The sequence below is a fragment of the Hippopotamus amphibius genome, chromosome 16, assembly GCF_030028045.1.
Source record: "Hippopotamus amphibius kiboko isolate mHipAmp2 chromosome 16, mHipAmp2.hap2, whole genome shotgun sequence".
NCBI lineage: Eukaryota > Metazoa > Chordata > Mammalia > Artiodactyla > Hippopotamidae > Hippopotamus > Hippopotamus amphibius.
In genome coordinates, this window is record NC_080201.1 from 34350252 (window position 1) to 34372229 (window position 21978).

At 36.8% G+C, this 21978-nt stretch overlaps 1 protein-coding gene across 11 annotated transcripts in view; it reads right to left on the reverse strand.

Annotated features, from left to right (window-relative positions):
* Window positions 1–295: 295 nt before the first annotated feature.
* Window positions 296–21978, reverse strand: part of CYLD (CYLD lysine 63 deubiquitinase) — a 61283-nt gene continuing 39600 nt past the window's right edge. For 10 of the 11 annotated variants that reach the window (XM_057711584.1, XM_057711591.1, XM_057711593.1 and 7 more), the window contains 11 exons: window positions 17478–17857; window positions 15792–15957; window positions 14368–14509; window positions 12931–13053; window positions 10718–10809; window positions 9819–9885; window positions 4975–5107; window positions 3909–4017; window positions 2979–3097; window positions 2482–2698; window positions 296–859 (listed from right to left, as the gene is read on the reverse strand). In XM_057711584.1, coding sequence (XP_057567567.1) covers window positions 675–859; window positions 2482–2698; window positions 2979–3097; window positions 3909–4017; window positions 4975–5107; window positions 9819–9885; window positions 10718–10809; window positions 12931–13053; window positions 14368–14509; window positions 15792–15957; window positions 17478–17857 — 1733 coding nt within the window. In that variant the 3' untranslated portion in view covers window positions 296–674. The remainder of the gene's footprint in view (window positions 860–2481; window positions 2699–2978; window positions 3098–3908; window positions 4018–4974; window positions 5108–9818; window positions 9886–10717; window positions 10810–12930; window positions 13054–14367; window positions 14510–15791; window positions 15958–17477; window positions 17858–21978) is intronic. The other variant, XM_057711589.1, reaches the window with a different exon arrangement.

The window sequence follows — 21978 nt, forward strand, 5'->3', positions numbered from 1 at the left end:
CGGGAAAATTACATCAAAAATGGACGTTTTATGACAAAAATCACTCACTTATCTCAAAACCAGAACAAATAGAAAACACCATTAAGGGAATTTAAATACTTTTCTGACCCCTACTGCAGAAACACAGAAACTCAGCAGATTGCAGACATGCAGGAATCAGCACTATACAGAGAAGAACTAACAAATCAAATTCAGTACAACTTTAGCAACTGGGTTGAAAGTAGAGGCTTAATAAAACCAAAATGTATCTTCCTCAAGGCAACCATTAGCTACAAAGGAAAAATGATTTCGTATCCTTGGTCCATAAAGAAGACACATTTATGTACATCCTCAATGGACTAAAAGAGGTTTTAAACTGTCACAATTAAAATTTTATGCTTCCAAAAATATCTTATGACCAATGCACTTAACTTAAAGCTTCAGGTATTGATAACTTCATTTAGACTTCTTAAAAAACCAACACAAACATACTTCTAGAGTTCAAAATGCTTCTTATTGAATATTTCAGTAACACAAAAGCGATTTGTTTTTAAACGCGGGAACCCTTTTCTGAAAGATCATCACCACAAAGACATCCATTGCCGGCAATGGACGTTGAACAAATCTGCCAGCGCGAGTGAAGTGCGACATTAAAACTGTGCACTCGGTGTCTGCACCTGTCCAGATGACCCTGTTTATTTGTACAAACTCATCGTTGGACTCTGGTACATGCACATGTATGCGTCACAAAGAAGTCTTCGAGCACAGCCTTGGATTCTTCTGGACTCCAAGGAATGCAGATCTTCTAGAGACATTTTCAAGTACTCTCCTACTTCTGGGCATGGAGTAACTTGAGGAATGTTGAAGCCATTCTGACCACCTACGGAAAAGAGGAAGGGCTCTGTTTAGGGTAGTAGAGTTCTAAACCCTTTTGCCGTCCTGCCCCACACCAAAGCAATTTTACAATTCCATAATTTAGTTATGGCTAATTTCTAGCACCTGAAAGACCTTATTTTACTTCTGATTTCTAGATGTTAAATCCTCTTTTTAACTCTTGACAGTCTCATTTCTTGGTTTCTGAAAGGACTCCGGGACCAACAGTGAATACACTTGATAAAAGGAGCCAAGTCCAATACCTGCTCCCCAGGCTGCTCTGTGTATCCAGTCAGGGAAGGATGGTACCTACACATATGCACATATTCAAGTCTTCACACTCCCACTCCCTTCCCACACACAGCACCCCTGTACGTGCCACCATGAGCCTGGCCAGTTTCGAGCAGATTTGCTAAAATGAATACCATCTTATTCCCCTAACTTTAAAAAAATGTATTTGTGTGACTCTCGCGAGGTTTTGTTTTACATTTCATTAGACTGAATGAAGATGCTATGAGCGTGTTCTTAGGGATTCCAGGAAAGGCTTTTCTGCTTTAGCCTCCCAATGGCTTTCTTAAAAACACCTGCAACCCCTGTGCTTTTGAGTTCCGCAGTTAAATGCAAATTTGAACTGGGGTAGGGACATATTTACAGATGTGCTATATCCCTCAAGTGTCTGAGGGCTGAAAAAATGTTGACAACCCTTGGGGTACTGATCAAGAGGTTGCCACAAGGGAGACGTCCTAGGTCACTAGAGGGCCACACTTGGGGCCTGGAGCTTGAGACAGCGGCTAAAGGAAAAACCAGGTATCAGAGAACTGGAGGAGTGTAAAAGTCATACTTCACAACCTTGCCTAGGACCAGTTCTAATCTGTAAAGTCCATACAGGCAGAGGTACAGCTGTTTTGACAACTGTTGCATTTTTGAAACCCACTAGAGCCCGAGGCACTTCACATGTACTCATTAGGTGTTTGCTAAACAATAACTAAATATCCTAGAAAGCAGCCTAGAAGGCGCAGTATAATCCCCACTTCAGGAAGACACATTACACACAGAATAAGCTTATTTTTGCAAAGAAGATACTTACTTCTATTCTTAGCTTTGTCACTTAGAAGACAACATGGTTTAGTATAAAAAAAAAAAACAAGCACTGAGGTCAGAAAGGCTGATCTCAAGCTCTGAGACCTTAGGCACCTTAAATCTCAGCTTTAGTAACAGAAAAATAGGAATCATTTCCACCTTGCAAGGGCTTAGGTAAATGACCTAAAGTACCTCCTAGATTGCTTGGCACACAGGTGCTTAAGAAATGGTGCCTATGGTACAGAAAAAGAGAGAAGCCTGAAAGTCAAAGATGACAAAAGTGAAAATAAAACCTCTCAGCCCTAAAGAAAGAAATTTCCAACTCCTTTTTTTTTTTTTTAAAGACTCGCATGTCAAAGTATCACAACAATATGATTCCTTAATTTCACAGCACGGCTGTTCATGCATTTCCAGATTTCAGACTATGTCACTAAGACATTCCTGAACGGCTTTCCCAGCACTAATTTATTACTAGACCAGCCACCCACTATGACTAACCCACTACAGACTCAAATGTCGCCACGTGGAGAAGAAAGGTTTGGAAAGTACCATCCCGGTCAGCCATGCTGTCAAAGAAGAGCCAGGCAGAGTCGTCTTTCCCGTACTTCACAAAAGCGACATAGTGGCTGGTTTCTATGCAGAGGACGGCAAATAACTCCATCTTCTGGCAGGGAATGCAGCCGTGTCTCCAGTCCCAGTCAGGTAAGTCTTTGGGAAGTGATACTGGGTTATATTTATGATTCAGCCTCTTGGGATGAAGGTGGACCTAAAAGAGAACATGAGGAGAAGGCCGTGAAGGAGCCAAACACAGCGCCTGAAGGGAATGGACTCTGCTCACGCTAATCGAATACATCGCCATAAACAGCAAACGACTGCTTCACAGAAGTCCATCAAAGAAATAGAAGAGGCACAAATAATGCCACTTAATTACGAATTTTTAAAAGTTAATTATGATTTTGAAAGCTTTTCAAAACCTGAAATCTGTTTCAATGGCAAATGATCTACTGTTTATTAAGAGAACACCTATTAAGTGACGTCACACTTACTTGAGTGTTGCACGTTTTACAAAACTGCTTGATTTTTCCAGCTGAGATGTCAGGGTCATCGTAGCACTCTCTACACTCATACATAGCGAGCCCTCCACATATCCGGCACTGCCTAGGGGCTGAAAACGGTGGGGGGTGGGAAGGGAGATAACCGTCTTTAAACATGCATTCTTTCATTAAAAAGATTAAAAAGAAAAGTTAAGCTTTAAAAAGGATAATGTTAATGGACTCAGTAAAGTCTATTCCTCCCCATCCCCATAAACTTTAAACTGGATGTCCTTGGATTCAGGATATCTTTAAAGACATTTTCTCTGACCAAATGACAATTTTTTTTTTAATAATACATTCTAGAGTGTTTCCCCAGATTATAAAATTTCTGTTGATGAATATGCAAAGATATAAGAGAGTATAAATAAGAAAACTGAAAGCATCTACAATTTCAGTTAACAAGAGATAATCACTGTCAATACTACTGTGAATTTTCTCAGATAATTTTATATCTGAATACTTATATAATCCAGTGTGTGTGTGTGTGTATTTGTGTATGGCTCCTCTTATAGAAAATATCAACGTACTCACCTTTTCACTTAACATTACATCATGACTACTTTCATTTAACATTGGTGTTCAAAAACATGAATTTTAATGCAGTAGTTTTGTTGTAGAGGTATACCATAATTCACTTAACTACTCTCGTTAACATATAGAGTGCTTCTAATTTCTTATAAACATATTTGCATATGAAATATTGATTTGTATGTCTGATTATTTTTTCAGAATAAATTTCTAGCGCAGTATTTCCAGACTCTTCAGATACCAAAACGGCCTTTAGAAAACGTGTATCCTTTTAGACTCTTCTTCACAGTCAACATGAAAGACCTGACAGATGATTTCTGAAAAACAAAACAAACTAAAAAATCTTATACTTACTGTCTTCAAGTAAATCTGTTATATTTAATTCCAGAGAAGGAAAAATTTTTTTAAATAGTTTAAAGTCTTTTCCAAATCGAGGCATCTGAATAATCAGACATGAAGGTGCCTAAAAAAAAAAAAAAAAAAAAGATATATAATTTTAGTATCAAAACACTGAAAAAACATTTCCCTGAAATTTCCCTGAAATAGTCACGGTTGTCAAACCAAGAAGTGGTTCCACCCCAACGCAGATGGCCACTCCTATTCACAGACGGGACCCACATGTGAAACAGCGTGTGGGGGCAGAGCACCAAGGAGCCCCAAGCCTCAAGTGGTCCCAGATCTACGGACACACGGACACGGAGGTCAGGCAGTTCAGCAACCTTGGGTCTCAAATAATATGCTGACCATGCAGACTGACATCTTACTTTGGGTTTATATTTTTAAAAGGTTTCAGAAAAACTGTTCTTGAAGTATAATAAAGAAACTCATCACTGAAGGACGCTATTCCTTGTATTTCAACAAGTAAATAATGGTAGCTGTCAAGGTTTTACCAGAACATTCCTTCAGAAATGGATACAATAAAAATGAACCACAAGCATGTACTAGTAAGATCATGAAGATACTCAGTAAACAGTAAAAGAAAAGTAATTTATATCACTTGTTCATTTACAATAAGTGAGTTTTGTCTTTTATTGAAGGAGGAAAAGTAAACATTCTTTTTTGATATATTTGGATAATATGCTTGGGTAAAATGTGAAATTGGGTAAAATGTGAAATTGGGTGAAATGACAACAATAAAAAACCCCCACAAATCTTTGCTTTAAGCTACTTAAAAGTTTTCAAGTTACTAATTAGATTGATATTTTCTTTGGCACCAAAAATCTAAAAAGTTCAACCTTAATTCTAGCGCATTTTCTACAAGGACAAAGATGAAGCATGGCATAATTTTTAAAAATTTGTGTTTTGTTAACAATTTGTGTTCATAACTGTTCTCAGTGGGTTAAAAGTAATAGTTACTGTAGTTACAGTCGTCTTAAGACCCCTAAGGACTTGCATATAAAATACAAGTGATTTCACTAACCTCAGCAAATTTCAGGTTACTGTTGATAAAAGACCATTCTAATAATTGCTGAATTGTAGGAACTCCCACTTTCTCATTTTTTTCCATAAAAATTTGATAGAAGTAACAATCTTGTACTTTTTGACCTGCTGATCTAAAAATATGTGGAAAAGAACACAATTTTTAAAGAAACGCATACATCAAAAAGTGAAGCGGTTCCAGAGGCATTTGAGAACAGGAAAACGAGAACAGAAACCAACGGTGTAACTGTCAGAACAACAGGGGCAAAGACAATCACTCAGATAAAACAACTAAATGTACTGATGCGCAAGACCTTACAAATGATTTCTTGTTTTAGTTTTCATATTGAAAAGTTCCCTTAACGATATAGAAGAAAAATAATGCAATAACATCCTCAATCAAGAAGCACTGTGTGAACAATAATCACCAGAAGCTACCATTACTTAGTTCAGCTTAACTGTCCAAGGCTAGAAGGGAGCAAACTGCATTTAATGCTTGAAACAGGAAAGTAAATTCATACATGCCCAAATGGGACAGACCCTTAAAGACCTTCCAGATGCAACTTTTCTAAAATGAAGGCCCTGAGATCTGGGGGAGGATCATCCCTCCCAGCAAGTGAAGAGCAAAGCCAGGTGTAGAACCGAGGTATCCTAACACCGCTTACTATTCTCTGCACTAAAGCATGCTGTCTGTTTAGCTGGTCACTCATTTCTTCAACAAACACCAAGTTAGGGCCTATCCTATGCCAATCACAGTGTTACATTTTCCCTTCTAAATATTTCACTATAGAATGCATGAAAATTCAAGACTAACTCTACCAAATGAAGTAATAACCTTTAAATTTATTACTTACCCTTTTTAGCAGAATTTCTGGGTAAATTTAGCAGAATTATAAACAGAATCAGACTGTTTATAATGAGATTTATAAGCAGATTTCAAGATTTTTTAGGGAAAAATATTAACATAGTTTTCATAATAAAAGCTCAACTATTCAGAAACCAACCTGAGAAACCCTCCGTTTCCCAAAGCAATTTATACCCTGAAATAAACACAACACATTGGGTAACAAAGCAAAGATGCTTGAGAACCCACAACAACAACAACAGAAGAAATGATAACCAAAAGACCTGAAGGTTATGCTGTACCAATATTTCAATTGGCTACTGGTGATAATAAAAGGTCAGCATTTTTCTGTGAAAGCCAAAAAGCATTTAAAAAATTAAAAGGTAATAGAAAAAAAGAGGACTGGAAACTAAGAACGCAGAAAGTAGTAGAGGTCAGGAGTTGCAAAAATTAGAAATAATAATAGTGATGGGGAAGGGGGAATGGTGGTTGGAGGAAGCACGGAGTGGCAAGCACGAGAGATGGGAACCAGAAATAAGGATGTAATACCAACAGCTTTGCGATTTGGGGACAGAAAAACTGAAGGAGGGCAGCAACCACTGAGACCTCATCACTAACGTTTTAGAAGGCTGATATCCTAGGGTAATTAGCTGGGCATGAAGACACACTTATATAAGAATTACAACAAAACTGGTGCTGTCGTACAGGACTGTACGATTTACACTGCTGTTTATCACCAAAAAAATCTAAGAGCAGAAGGGTACAAATGTCGTATTAACTTTAAAAGAAAACAGACATCTCAGAGAAGACTAAAGTATTCATGGGTTTGTATAATATCGGTCTATCTACCTTCGTAACACAGACCATAATCACAGCCAACTAAAATTGTTTACAGATTCTGGGTTATCTAGTACTATGAAATACAAAATATCCATGTAATGAGAATCCCCAATTCCACTGTTCCATAATGAGAGGCACTTTGTAATACAACCTGAGTATTCCCTTATATCTGCTTCCTGAGGCTGATTTTATTCCATTATTTTTCTTGGAATGCTTCACCTTCACCCAGTAGCCTCTCTCATTAGCGGCTGTGACTTTAGTTTCACCTTAGCACACCACACACTATTAGTCATTATTATTACTACCACCATCATTGTTTTTACGTATGAAGGCTTGACTTACCCACATTTACCAACTCCTTGCTTAGCTTTCTTGTTTCTTGCCTACCACTCCTTTATTCTAAATTCAGTTTTATATTATTAAAGTACACCCTGTAATAAGTCTCTGACTGGTAATTTTGTCCTGGTTCTTCCTGCTCAGGAATCTTGTGCATCTTTATTCTTAGAATGTGTCTGTCAAAAATTCTGAGAAGTCTTCAGGTACTATTTCTTGAAATATTGCTTCTTCCTTATTCTCTCTAGTGCCCCCTCCTACAACTACCATTAGAATTTGCCTTCCATGTCTCTTATTTTCTCTTTCTTGTTTTCTAACTCTAACCTTTGGGCTACATTCTGGGTAATTTCTTCAGATCTGTCTTCTAAATGAGCAATTCTCTTTTTAGCTGTGCATACTGCATTCAGTGAAATATCCTCTCCCAGCCATACATATATGGCCATATAGATATAGTTTTTTATTCTATTTCTGGGAATTTATTTTTTATTTTTCCTTGTTATCAAATCCGCATTTATCCTCCATAGGTATCTAAGTCCTACTTTTTTCTCTTCAACCATTTAAGAATATTCATATTAAGGATATCATTTTAGAATAGTCTCTTTTAGACTGCTTTACTATTTCAAAGTTTTAAGGTACTCATTCTCCTATTCTGTTGCATCAGCTGACTCTCCCTCAGTCAGAAAGACAGGCTCATGGAGGGGAAGAATGACACTTGGAAAAAAAGCTGCTAACTTTTAAGGTATCTTTTTTTTTTTCACCTTTTTATAATCTTCAAACTAGTGATTCTCAACATGAAGAGGCTGCTGAAAGGGGAGGAGAGACAGAGCTTCCCAGGGCCCTCTTCAAACTCCACAAGACCTTCAGACACTGAGATATACTCCTATATGTGTCTGATCACCCCCACAACCCACTCTGAGAATCACTGTAGTATTCGTCCTATGCATTTACTGGGAGTGTATTACATCCCAAGGTGTGTTGGGCTATGAAAAGAAAGAATGACAACTGCTTTAATCATCTGAAATTTATCCCTTCAAGATGAAAAACAGAGGTGATTTTTTTCCTCCCAAATTGCCTGCTAGGTTTCCTACATCATATATTAAACATATATTTCCTTCCTCATGTGTGTTTGAAGGCTGACTTATAAAATACTGAAATACCACATACGGTTAATTCTATATCTGGGCTTTCCATTCAATTCTTGTATGCCAGTATCACACTGCTTTAATGTCTGTTGTTTTGTCTTTATAGCTTATAAAAGAATTCTTAAAAAAAAAAACTGCAATATTTCCACCCATTTCATCTTGTAGAGAACTCTAAAATAATTTTACTAAGTTCCAAAGGAAAAAAAAAAGTTGAGATCTTGATTATGCACAAATTTTTTTGTAAAAATTAACATCTTTAAGTTATTTAATCTTCCTACCTGGAACATAAGCTTTCTCACTAATTAATTAAGTCACCTTTTAGCTCTGTGCAAGTCTTTTTTAAAAAGCTGTCTTGGCAACGTTTATTTCTTGGCATTTTATACTTTCATGAAGTATGAAATTACCCCTTTTTCACATTTTCTGGTCGGTATACAGGAATATGATTGATTTCTCCATGGTTTTTTCCCTACATGGCCAAATTACAAATTCTTGTGTTAATACTAGTAGTTTCTAAACAATTCTCTAGGATTTTCTAGGTATTCATATAGCTATCACCATATTTGAATAGATAATAATATATCCTGTCTTATTTCATTAGCGAGAACCTCCAAAACAATATCAAAGCATAACTGCAGTACTGCCCGCCCTTCCTTCCTTCCTTCTTACTCATCAATTCAACACCGACATCAAAGAACATCACTGAGATGAGTAAGAATACCTGTCTGTGATTAGCTTCTACGGAAGTAAATAGTACATAGGCAAGATTTTTCAACAAAGAAACCCAGACTAAAATGTAAAAAGGCCTAGCATTCAATCTGGAAAGTTCATCCATTTAGAACATTTCACTAAGAACTTCACTGCATTAGATTCAAGGCTTTCATTCAAGATGGGGGGAAAAAAGACCAAGTTATAACATTGGGAACAAGAGAGCTAAGTTAGGGCTAAATTAATTCTTTGAGTGATGGGTAGTCAAAAACAGTGTTCCCACAGTGTTTGAGTTTGAATAACATTCTCTTAAAAGGATCCATTAATTTAAATTACAAAAATATTTATATACAGTTTTAAAAGAAAGTGATTTTCAATGATATTCATTACTGGGGTTAAAATTAAAAGCACAGGGACTTCCTAGGTGGTGCAGTGGTTGAGAATCTGTCTGCCAATGCAGGGGACATGGGTTTGATCCCTGCTGCAGGAGGATCCCACATACCGTGGAGCAACTAAGCCCATGCGCCACAACTATTGAGCCGGTGCTCTAGAGCCTGTGAGCCACAACTATGGAGCCTGTGTGCCGCAACTACTGAAGCCCACGTGCCTAGAGCCCGTGCTCTGCAGCAAGAGAAGCCATGGCAGTGAGGAGTCCGCACACCACAATGAAGAGCAGCACCTGCTCTCCACAACTAGAGAAAGCCCGTGTGCAGCAACGAAGACCCAACGCAGCCAATAAATAAATAAATTTATAAAAAAAAATTAAAAGCACACATTTACACTGGATTTGTCCTTCGAGTTAAGCCTGATGCCATGGAGAAGACGATTTAAATTAACCTGCGTCACAGGAACCTAGCATGTTAAGATTCCTAAATAAAGGCAACATTAAGTGATCACTAAGGAAATCACTTCCACTGAATGACGGCAGCATAAATGAGGGCTGTCTACTTTACCAAAACTTCAGTAACAATTTAAAATTACCTTATTTTTAACAATGGTTCTACCCTTAAGATATGATGAAACAGGATATTCAAGAACTCTTCAGGATCTAGGAGAAAAAAAAATCAAGTAAGTCACAGACAAAATTTTTAAATCATCTATTTATTTATAACAGTCATATTCCTTTACAGAATTCAATTTTATAAGCAATATTATTTCAATTAAAAGCATGGTTCTCAAGCTTTTCTAACAAAAAAATACAAAGGATATTTAAATATTATGATAAAGTATTGTGTACCAATTTTGTTATAACTCTATTGCATTTCAAAGGGTATAATAATTCACATATAGGGAAATAATTTTAATTTCTTTGGGAGGGCTTAAGGTAAGTGGACTAAAACCTGAAGTATGACCTTATTTTTCCTTCTATTTAAATAATTATCCAGTCTGTAAATATTATAGCTCGTTACCACATGCTGTTAACACACTCAAAGTCAGGAGTTGAATCTCTGAGTAAATCCATTAGCTATGAATAGATTAAAACACTGTCCCTGACCATAAACTGAATCCTAATCAGCCATCTGTAACTCCCCTTACAACAAGGAAAGCCAGGTGGAAAATGTGGATGACTCAGTGCAGCTCTTCACCACTGAAAAGGAAACAACTCCGAAGAGCATTGCTGGGTGGAAAGACCTCCTTATTTACTCATAATGTACTAAGACCAGCCAGCTTCTTAAGGGGTTCATGATTCCATATGTCAATCACTTTTAGAAGAGCGAAAGCATTTACAAAAAGGGAAGAAAACTGTATATCATACAGAAAAAAATTATATTTTAAAATAAAACCCCTAAAACCACGTAGACATAACATTTCAGCCAATAATTTAGCATTTATGCTTTCAAGTTATTTTTAATGCATATCCTATAAATTAAAACAGTCACCTTTTTCTTCAGAGGTAAATCCTGATGCAGCCTCAACTTTTTCAAGTATTTTCCTCAGTTTCATAATCTTTGTTGCACATACATATCCATATCTATGTTAGTAAAAAACTGTTAATACTGGCAGATATATTAAATTAATATAACACATTTTTTATTGAAGTATAGTTGGCTTGCAATGAGCATAACTCATTTTGATAATCACCTACTTCTTATGTAACTCCAGTGTGTCAAAAGTCCATAAGCTTAACAAGAATTTCCAAAAATACAATTACAAGCTTCTTCTTGAGGTTTGAAAATTTTAAAATCTTGAAGCAGAATTATCCCAGACACTATGATATCCTAAAAATAACTATCATATGCTAATAAGAGAAAAAATATTTTTAATTTATGACATTTTTTAATACATTTTACTTGAGGAATTAAAACATTTACTTTACAAAGCAGAATATACAATTTTGAGAGAGAATCCTTTAATACTGTACTAAAGGATGAAATAGCTACCAAGGGGATGGCAAAGGGCAGTGATAAGAAACTGAAATTCTAAAATCTGCAATCAAACCAATCATAATTATGACATTTTCTCTTTCTCTGAATACAGGATACATTCAATAAGCTTCATGTCAAACCTTGACAAAATTCTAATTCTAAAAATGGCTTCAGAAGACACCTTAGAGGCCACCACGGGCTTAATAAGGGCAAGTCCGAACCACCTGCAACCAACACATATTGAGCATCTACCACTTACATAGTAATCTAACCTTTCAGTCACTGGGAATACAAAAACGAGTAAGGTGGAAAAACAGCGTCTCTGCCTGTGAGAAGCTTGAAATGCAGAAAGCACACGTTTCAGTAGCAAGTAAAACCAGTCAGCTATAATCTAGATACGACTGCTGCATACGCAGGGAATCCTGATCAAAACAGGGCATCTGACAAGTTTCTTGCTGTGGACAGGGTGACAAAATCTGATTAACCATGATTCTTAACTGGTTGGACAACAGTATTCAAAGAATGTTTATTAATGGACTTATGGTGTTTTGGAAGGAAAGAAGGAAGTGGTAACGTGCCTTAGAGTTTTGAATTTAATCTGTCGTGTTCTAGTATCAATCATTTGGGGGTAAACAGACAGTATGTTTAAAACTTGCATTTATACAAATATAATACAAAATAACTGATGTGAAAATCAAGACTGGTAATTATCTTAAGGGGGGTAAAAACTGCAGTTACTTTCATTGTTACAGAATTGAAGGGAAACAAAAGATACAAGTGGGAAATTTATTCACCTATAATATACTTTCCTAGTCATGTTATACGCTTATTGGTCACGGTCATTCTGAATGCTTATTATATTTTAGTATTCTGCATTTTGGGCTCAAAATCTCAAACTATTTTTTAATTTTAATTGTGAAATAAGAAAAGTATGTCACAAAATTTAAATTTATCTTAATACAGGCTTTAAGTTAATAGCTTTCTCTATATATTCCTGAAAGAACAGATTTGCTTTGTGAGCTATGGCCCTGACTCTTCCTAGTTTAAATTTTATAATGTGACATTATCTAACACTCCTCCTACCAATTATCAAAAGTCCTTCCTAGATGCCTTGTTCTTGTACTATTACAAATTGCTTCCTGTGGCCAAAGAAAAACATATGTATAATTCTTAACCTAGGAAATGACCAAAAACATCACCTTTTTAAGGGAGGTGAAGGGAGGTCTAACTATCTTCCTTTAACCAAGAAATGTGTTAATAAAATACATCTCATCTATTTCTAATACACTCGCTACTCTATAAGCAAAAATTTTCCCTTGCTCCTATTTTTTCAGATAAAATTAAGTTTAAGAAGCCAGATCATACTGATTAAACTAGTAAGCATGATTATGTCAAGGGGTAGTGACGGAGAAGATAAGAATCCCAAGTGCCTTACATCAGCTTTTCTAAACCTACTGCAATTGCTAGATTGTAGCGCACTCTACCAAAATGGTTTAATCACCTCATGGCATACACTATATGCTACGCCTTGGCCAGATTTAAGATGTTAAAGAAATAAAGACAGTACAAGGACCACAAGTTTAAAAAAATGGTAATACTTCATCAAAAGAATGAATTTTCTCCCATTTCTTATTAAATAAAAGCAGGGAATAAATTAATTACTGTACCAAAAAACAGCAAGTAGGACACCATCTGAAGGCAAAAATAACTATGTATCTTCTACTTACATTCTCAGAGGATTAACGATTTCTGTCCTCAGTAGCTCTTGAGTTTCACTATAATATTCTACGTCATTCTTCTCTTTGGGTCTAAGTAACACAGTGTCCAGAACGGAACTAAAAGCAAACAAGCTGCAAAACGAAAAGAATATTTTTGTTCATGCTGTAAGTGTACTAGTTTTTGAGAAACACATACTAGAAAGAATATGAAGAGAAAAATCACAAACTCCGGAACACAAATAACATACAAATTAGTGTTTTTCATTAATACAGGTAACCAAGACCCCTGTCAAGGTTCCCATGGTTCAATCCTCAGGGCCTAGAGATGCTTCCAGGTTAAGGAGAATACTAACATCAAGAAGGCAAACTGCAGATTGACAGTTTTAAAGGACAGAAAATATGCCTTCAGTATATCGGGAAAACTTCTTTGCAAAAGCTGAAAGAGTGCTTACAAATCTCAGTCAAACAACAAACAGACAATAGAGAAAGAGGTTTGGAAACTAATTTCCCAAGGCAAACACATACCCAATATTTAACCCACTCTAGATACCATACTCCTCTCTCTCCACACCCCTTTGCAGAGGTCTACATTTCTTTAAATGTCAAAACCACCCGTGAGTGACTAATAGAGGTAACTTGCTGATATCAAAGAAAAAGAAAAATTGGCTAATACAGATTTTATCAGAAAAGCTGAAGAATATGGTATCAATTCTTGCTTCTGTCAACATATCTGAGAGACTGAAAGTATCCTGCCCCAAAAACGGCCCGCCACCTTTACTCTTCTCCCTGCCTTTAAAATTTTAACATCCCATTAACTTTCTAAGTCTTACAACACGGCTGCACAGAGCTCGCAGGGCATACTCCATTTAACTAGCAGTGTACTTGAGCCAACCTTCAGAGTATAAACATTCTTGCCATGTTAAATTATTCCACTTTGGAATAAACTGCATATACAAAGGCAGCTGTGCTTCTACTGAAAACCCTTCTTTAAAATAAAGTCGTTTTATGATTACCGCTACCTAGTAAAACAAACACACAAACCAGTCCATGGCTTATGGTAAGTCCTGTCCTTTGATATGTGTGCAAAGATCCTGCACTTATTTTCTTCAGTCCTAGGATTTCCCACATACCCTCAGAATATCTGTTTCACCTGTAACACTATCAGTCACCTCATCCATCATTCACTGCATTACTTTTTACATTAATTTTTTAGATACAGGCACATGAGACAACATTCAGCAGCTTCCAAGGAGTATATAGTGAAATGCAAATCTCCCCTTCTTTCCTGAACCCCAGCTCCCACTTTCTCCACTCAGAGGCCATTAGCAATTTCCCTTTCCCCTCCCGCCCCCCCCCCCCAACTCTCTCTCACACACACACACACACACACACACACACACCTGCCCTCATGGCACTATATTCCTATTGCATTAATTTTAAACTCACCAGAATAAGGTTGAGTCTAAGTAACAAGAATTGTAATGACCCTGGATACCTTTCTTCTTTCCAATCATTATCTCTAAACCTTCTTTTTCCATTTTTGGTGGAGTATTTTCTTCGACTACTTCACTTAAGTAGCCTCCAAATGCTGCAAAGGTAAAAATGAAAATGAAAATGATTCTTTTAAACTATTACAGTATGTATTCCCATACATATCTCTTCACTTAAAAATATATTTTGTATTTTGACGCACAATGTATTATCTAATTTAAAACGGTCTTGAGGACACAGGGTGGGGGGGCAGTGAAGGCGAAGCTGGGACGAAGTGAGAGAGTAGCATTGACATATATACACTACCAAATGTAAAGTAGATAGCTAGTGGGAAGCTGCTGCATAACACAGGGAGATCAACTCGATGACGGGTGATGACTTAGAGGGCTGGGATAGGGACACTGGGAGGGAGTCATGGGAGGGAGGGGATATGGGGATATATGTATAAATACAGCTGATTCACTTTGGTGTACAGCAAAAACTGGAACAACAGTGTAAAGCAATTATATTCCAATAAAGAGCTTAAAAAAAAAACTAAGTTAAAGGTAGGCCTTGGTTCATTGTTATTCAGCTTGGCTTATAAAAAAATGCTACTGTTCATTTTCAACCTTACTTCCTCCACAATTTAAAAAACATGTTAGAGTATCAAGTAATGTAAAAAAGCATCTACTAAGTAAAATATTTTATTTCCCAAGTATTTTGTCTGCAGATGTTTCATTTTCAAGTTGGAAAAGAAAATAAAAAATTCCAAAGCGCTATTTCAACTGTAAGAAAAAATGTTTTTCACAAAGATGGCTTTCCTTTCTACAGCTGTTTAACCCTCAAGATGCTTCACCACGATTATCCAAAACTGGAAAGGGATAGTATCAGGAAACTGCAACCTACTGTAAGTGATGAGGAGATCTGTCCTTTATCAAGCAATTAAAACTACTTCTTATAATAATGCTAATTTCTTGATATGCTTATTGACGTGTTTAGACAACACACCGAGAAGGAAGTCATTCTTGATAAGATATGTTTACTAATGTACTTGAACAACATACAGAGAGAGGAAAGTCAGTGCCAAAGAAGGCCACATTTCAATCTCTATCTCCTGGGTCGTTGAAAATAAATGTCTGCAATCAACAGGAAGGCAAAAATAAATCCTCCTATTTCTCAATTTTTAAATCTTAAGCACGGTTTCCTGCCTAATACTTTTTGAAAATTTCCTCTCTTAAGATAACTATACACCAAGTAATAATTTTTTTTTCTGATTTAAAAGCTTGATGAACATTGGCAAGAAAGAAATAAACACTGTTACTGACACCTACTGCAAAATGACATGAGAGCACAACTAGAGTCATTCCAGATTGGTAAATAAATGAAAGGCACACAAATACCTAAAGAATTACAGCGTTCGATCTGATTGGAAACTGGCTGCAGGGACGCAAACCTAGAGTCGGGCCTGCAGCTCTTCAGTTTAACAAACAGCGCCTTCTTCAAGGCACAGGTGAAATATCGAGTGCCCCGAAAGGTTCCATCTGTACAGCCCGCACACTCGTCTTCCTGGAAAAAAAAAAAATGCTCAGACATGCATTATTCTGCATCTTGCAAAAATGGTATATAAAAAACTAAGACTTGTTTCAAGTTTGCCCTTTCTCAGAAATCCCTTGTCGCACCTGTACTGAGAATTCCATCAGGAAAAAGGAGTTGACTAATCAGTGTTTCAGCCTACAGCTAATGACTGGAGAAATTAATGCCTTATTCCAGCATAAAATTCTCAATATATTTCCCTTCAAAACAAACGTTAACCTTCTCTGGTTAACTGACTTTTCTGCACCATTTCCAAAAGCATTAAAACTAACAGGGGAGAGGGCTTCCCTGGTAGCACAGTGCTTAAGAATCCACCTACCAATGCAGGGGACACAGGTTCGAGCCCTGGTCTGGGAAGATCCCAGATGCCACGGAGCAACTAAGCCCATGCGCCACAACTACTGAGTCTGTGCTCTAGAGCCCACGAGCCATAACTAATGAGCCCACGTGCCTTAACTACTGAAGCCCCTGCACCTAGAGCCAGTGCTCCGCAACAAGAGAAGCCACCACAATGAGGAGTCCATGCACTACAATGAAGAGTAGTCCCTACTCTACAGAACTACAGAAAGCTCCCTCAAAGCAATGAAAACCCAATGCAGCCAATAAGTTAAAAAAATAAATTTATTAAAAAAAAAAAAACTAATAGGGGAGAGAAGGAGAAGAAGAGACTATATATTTTAACAACCCAAAGAGAAAGACAGCATTCACTAGCCTGCAAACCAACACATAAAAAAACAAGAAATATATTTAAATAAAAGCTAAATGTACTCAAATTCTTTCCTGATTATGAAATGTCAAACAATATGCTGTCTTAATTCTTTTTAGGTATTTATTTATTTATTTATTTAGACTGCACCGGGTCTTAACTGTAGCATGTGAAATCTTCATTGCAGCATGCAGGCTTCTTAGTTGTGGCATGCATACTTCTTAGTTGCGGCATGTGGACTCTTAGTCGTGGCATGCACACAGGATCTAGTTCCCTGACCAGGGATTGAACCCAGGCCCCCTGCATTGGGAGTGCAGAGTCTTACCCACTGGACCACCAAGGAAGTCCTCAAACAAAATGTGTTCTAATCTCCAAAATCTTTCTGTCTACCAAAGATCTCAAAAAGTCACTAAAAATGGTGATTAATCTTAAAGTCGACGATATAAATATTAGAACTGATTGTAGGAGGGAGGCTAGGGAAAAAGAAAAAGAAAAACTGATAACAGTTTGCTTTCCTTACTGTATTCTGTTTAATATAATGAGCCTAAACATATTAGCCTAAAAATCTATTTTCATTCCTTAAACATAGATCAACTAACATTAGGAACAAGTGGATCAGATGCTTAATGGGTGGCAAAGGAAGTCAGGCAACGTGGTAATAAAATTTTTCTCTAGTGACAGCTTTGTTGATAAATAAAATAATTCACCAGAAAGCACAGAATAGGCAAAAATCTGTATAAAACCCCAGATAGAAAAGAAATGCAATTTTTAGGTCAAATTAAATTACCAGTTCCAGTCCAGCTAGTACTTCATTGAGTCCTGGTGGCTGACCAATCCAACGGATTACCCCATAGAAAGGAGGATTCTCTTTGACCTCAGCCAGTGAGCCCACTTCCAGGCCATGTGAGTTACCAGCAGATACAGCCAAGGGTGGACTCTCCTGCACAGGTGCATTGTTGAGCTCTCCTATCACAGACTGAACTGACAGAGAGAGCGGACTGTGGCTAATACTTCCATTGGTGTTGGGCATCTTTGTCAGACTAAATGGCAAAGAGTGAAATCTGTTCTCGCTGGATAGTGAGTTCATGGAAGGAGGCTGCAGTGGTGGTGAAGCGTGTCCAAAATCTGGAGAGATCTCTGTAAGTGATTTTGCAGGATCTTCAGCAACTATAAAAAATTATTCTCAATTAGAGAAATGTATTCAAGACTATTAAATATGCCCTACATCTCTAAAGATTAATATAAGTCCAACTGCCCACCGGACCTCTTCTAGTATGATTCTCATAAGCATCACAAACTTACTATCTCCAAGTCAGTGTTCTTGATCCTCCTCCCCACCCCCACATTTTTCTACTTCAGTAAACAGCACCCATATTCAAACCAAACAAAATATGTTATTGATTGGAATTGCATAGGTTATATTCTTTGCCCAAAATACAATTAGGTTACAAAAACCAACACAAAAAAGATAGCAAAAAATTTAAGAAAGATGCTTCTAAATAACTAATGAATCAAAGAAGAAATGATAATGTAAATTTTTAAAATTAAAGAAAAAAGAGAGAAAAAATGAACTAAAGTAATACTTATAAAGGAAATGTATAGACTTAGCAGTTTATTTTAGAAAAAAAGGAAAGGTAAACTCAACATACAACTTAGGAAGTTAGAAAAACAATAGAATAACCTCCCAAAAGCAGTCAAGAGGAAAGAATAAACACAAAACAGAAATTAATGAAAGAGAAAACAAATGTCCAAAAAAAAAAACAACCAAAGCCAAAAGCTGTTTCATTAAAACAACAAATGCAGTTACCAGGCAGGCACTGCAAATCAGAGTGGAAAGAACAAACTTCTTAATAAATAGTGTTGAGATAATCAATTATCTACATTTTTAAAAAAATTAAATTGGACTTCTCTGTATACTCTACACAAAAATCATTTCCAGGTGGCTTAAAGACAAATGTCAAAGGCAAAACTACAGATTTTGAAAGAAAATATAGAATATGCTTTATGACTTTAGGGTAGAGAGAAACACCTTAGACATGAGTATACAAACCAAACAGGGAAAGACTGACAAGTATGACCACATTAAAATTAAGAGACACTTGTTCACTGAAAGGCATTGCAGGGGCTGCCCTGGTGGCACAGTGGTTTAGAATCCGCCTGCCAATGCAGGGGACACAGGTTCGAGCCCTAGTCTGGGAAGATCCCACATGCTGTGGAGCAACTAAGCCTGTGCACCACACTACTAAGCCTGAGCTCTAGGGCCCACGAACGACAACTATTGAGCCCATGTGCCACAACTACTGAAGCCCTTGCGCCTAGAGCCCATGCTCCACAACAAGAAAAGCCACCGCAATGAGAAGCCCGCGCACTGAAACAAAGAGTAGCCTCAATTCTCTGCAACTAGAGAAAGCCCACGCACAGCAACGAAGACCCAATGCAGCCAATAAATAAATAAATACATAAATAAATAAACAAATTTTTTTAAAAAATAAAAGGCATTGTAGCAAGACTTAAAAATATGAGCCACAAACAAGGATAAAATACTTGTAATCCTTATTTCGGACAAAGGATTAGAATTTGAAAAAGGTCTATAAATCAATTTTTTAAAAAGACCAGAAAAAAAACAGAAAAAAAAAATGGACAAAAGACTTGAAAAGGCAGCTCACAGAAAAAGAAAACTAAATCACCAACAAATCAATGAAAAGATTCTTGCCTTCACTAGTAACTACATAAAAGAAAATCAAAACGAACATGAGATATTATTTCAAAAGTTAAAGGTCTTAGAACATTAACTGCTGGTGAGGATGAGGAGTAATTGATACCCTTAGACAAAGCTGATGGGAGCATGAATTAGTATAACTATTCTGGGAAACAGTTTGGCATTACTGAGTAAAGGAAAGATGTGCATATCCCAAGCACATCTAGTAACTCCACTCCGAGGTACACACGCTAGGCATGGGTAAGAATGTTAATAGCAGAGCTTTTAATAATAGCAAGAAAATAAAACCAATTCAAATGTCCATCAATGGTCAAATGGATAGTTACACTGTGGTGTATTTACTTATTTTTTTAAGAACTTTTTTTGAGATATAATTGACATATAATAAACTGCATATAAAGTGCACAATTTGATATTTTTTTCTTATTAGTAAAGTATATATAGCGATCCCAATCTCGCAATTCATCCCACCCCAACCCCCCCACCCGCTCCGCTTTACCCATTTGGTGTCCATATGTTTGTTCTCTACAACTGTCTCTCTATTTCTGCCTTGCAAACCAGTTGATCTGTACCATTTTTCTAGATTCCACATATATGCATTAATATACCATACCTGTTTTCCTCTTTCTGACTTACTTCACTCTGTATGACAGTCTCTAGGTCCATCCATGTCTCTACAAATGTCCCAATTTCATTCCTTTTTATGGCTGAGTAATATCCCATTATATATATGTACCACATCTTCCTTATCCATTCATCTGCTGATGGACATTTAGGTTGCTTCCATGTCCTGGCTATTGTAAATAGTGCTGCAATGAACATTGGGGTGCATGTGTCTTTTTGAATTATGGTTTTCTCTAGGTATATGCCCAGTAGTGGGACTGCTGGGTCACATGGTAATTCTATTTTTTAGTTTTTCAAGGAACCGCCATACTGTTCCCTATAGTGACTGTATCAATTTACATTCCCACCAACAGTGCAAGAGGGTTCCCTTTTCTCCACACCCTCTCCAGCATTTATTATTTGTAGATTTTCTGATGATGCCCATTCTAACCAGTGTGAGGTGATACCTCATTGTAATTTTGGTTTGCATTTCTCTAATAATTAGTGGTGCTGAGCAACTTTTCATGTGCCTCTTAGCCATCTGTATGTCTTCTTTGGAGAAATGTCTATTTAAGTCTTCTGCCCATTTGTGGATTGTGTTGTTTGTTTTTTTGATATTGAGCTGGATGAACTGTTTATATATTTTAGAGATTAATCCTTTGTCTGTTGATTCATTTGCAAATATTTTCTCCCATTCTGAGGGTTGTCTTTTCGTCTTGCTTATAGTTTCCTTTGCTGTGCAGAAGCTTCTAAGTTTCATTAGGTCCCACTTATTTATTTTTGTTTTTATTTCCATTACTCTAGGAGGTGGGTCAAAAAAGATCTTGCTGTGATTTATGTCAAAGAGTGATCTTCCTATGTTTTCCTCTAAGACTTTTATAGTGTCTGGCCTTACATTTAGATCTTTAATCCATTTTGAGTTTATTTTTGTGCATGGTGTTAGGGAGTGTTCTAATTTCATTCTTTTACATGTAGCTGTCCAGTTTTCCCAGCACCACTTATTGAAGAGGCTGCCTCTTCTCCAATGTATACCCTTGCCTCCTTTGTCATAGATTAGCTGACCATAGTTTATCTCTGGGCTTTCTATCCTGTTCCATTGATCTATGTTTCTGTTTTTGTGCCAGTACCATATAGTCTTGATTATTGTAGCTTTGTAGTATAGTCTGAAGTCAGGGAGTCTGATTCCTCCAGCTCCATTTTTTTTTCCCTTAAGATTGCTCTGGCTATTCGGGGGTCTTTTGTGTCTCCATACAAATTTTAGGATTTTTTTGTTCTACTTCTACAAAAAATGCCATTCGTAATTTGATGGGGATTGCATTGAATCTGTAGATTGCTTTTGGTAGTACAGTCATTCTCACAATGTTGATTCTTCCAATCCAAGAACATGGTATATCTCTCCATCTGTTTGTGTCATCTTTGATTTCTTTCATGAGTGTCTTATACTTTTATGAGTACAGGTCTTTTACCTCCTTAGGTAGATTTATTCCTAGGTATTTTATTCTTTTTGTTGCAATGGTGAATGGGATTGTTTCCTTAATTTCTCTTTCTGATCTTTCGTTGTTAGTGTATAGAAATGCAAGAGATTTCTGTGTGTTGATTTTATATCCTGCAATGTTACCAAATTCAATGATTAGCTCAAGTAGTTTTCTGGTGGCATCTTTAGGATTTTCTATGTATAGTATCATGTCATCTGCAAACAGTGACAGTTTTACTTCTTTTCCAATCTGGATTCCTTTCATTTCTTTTTCTTCTCTGATTACTGTGGCAAGGACTTCCAAAACTATGCTGAATAGCAGTGGTGAGAGTGGACATCCTTGTCTTGTTCCTGATCTTAGAGGGAATGCTTTCAGTTTTTCACCATTGAGAATGATGTTTGCTGTGGGTTTGTCATACATGGCCTTTATTATGTTGAGGTAGGTCCCCTCTACGCCCACCTTCTGGAGAGATTTTATCATAAATGGGTGTT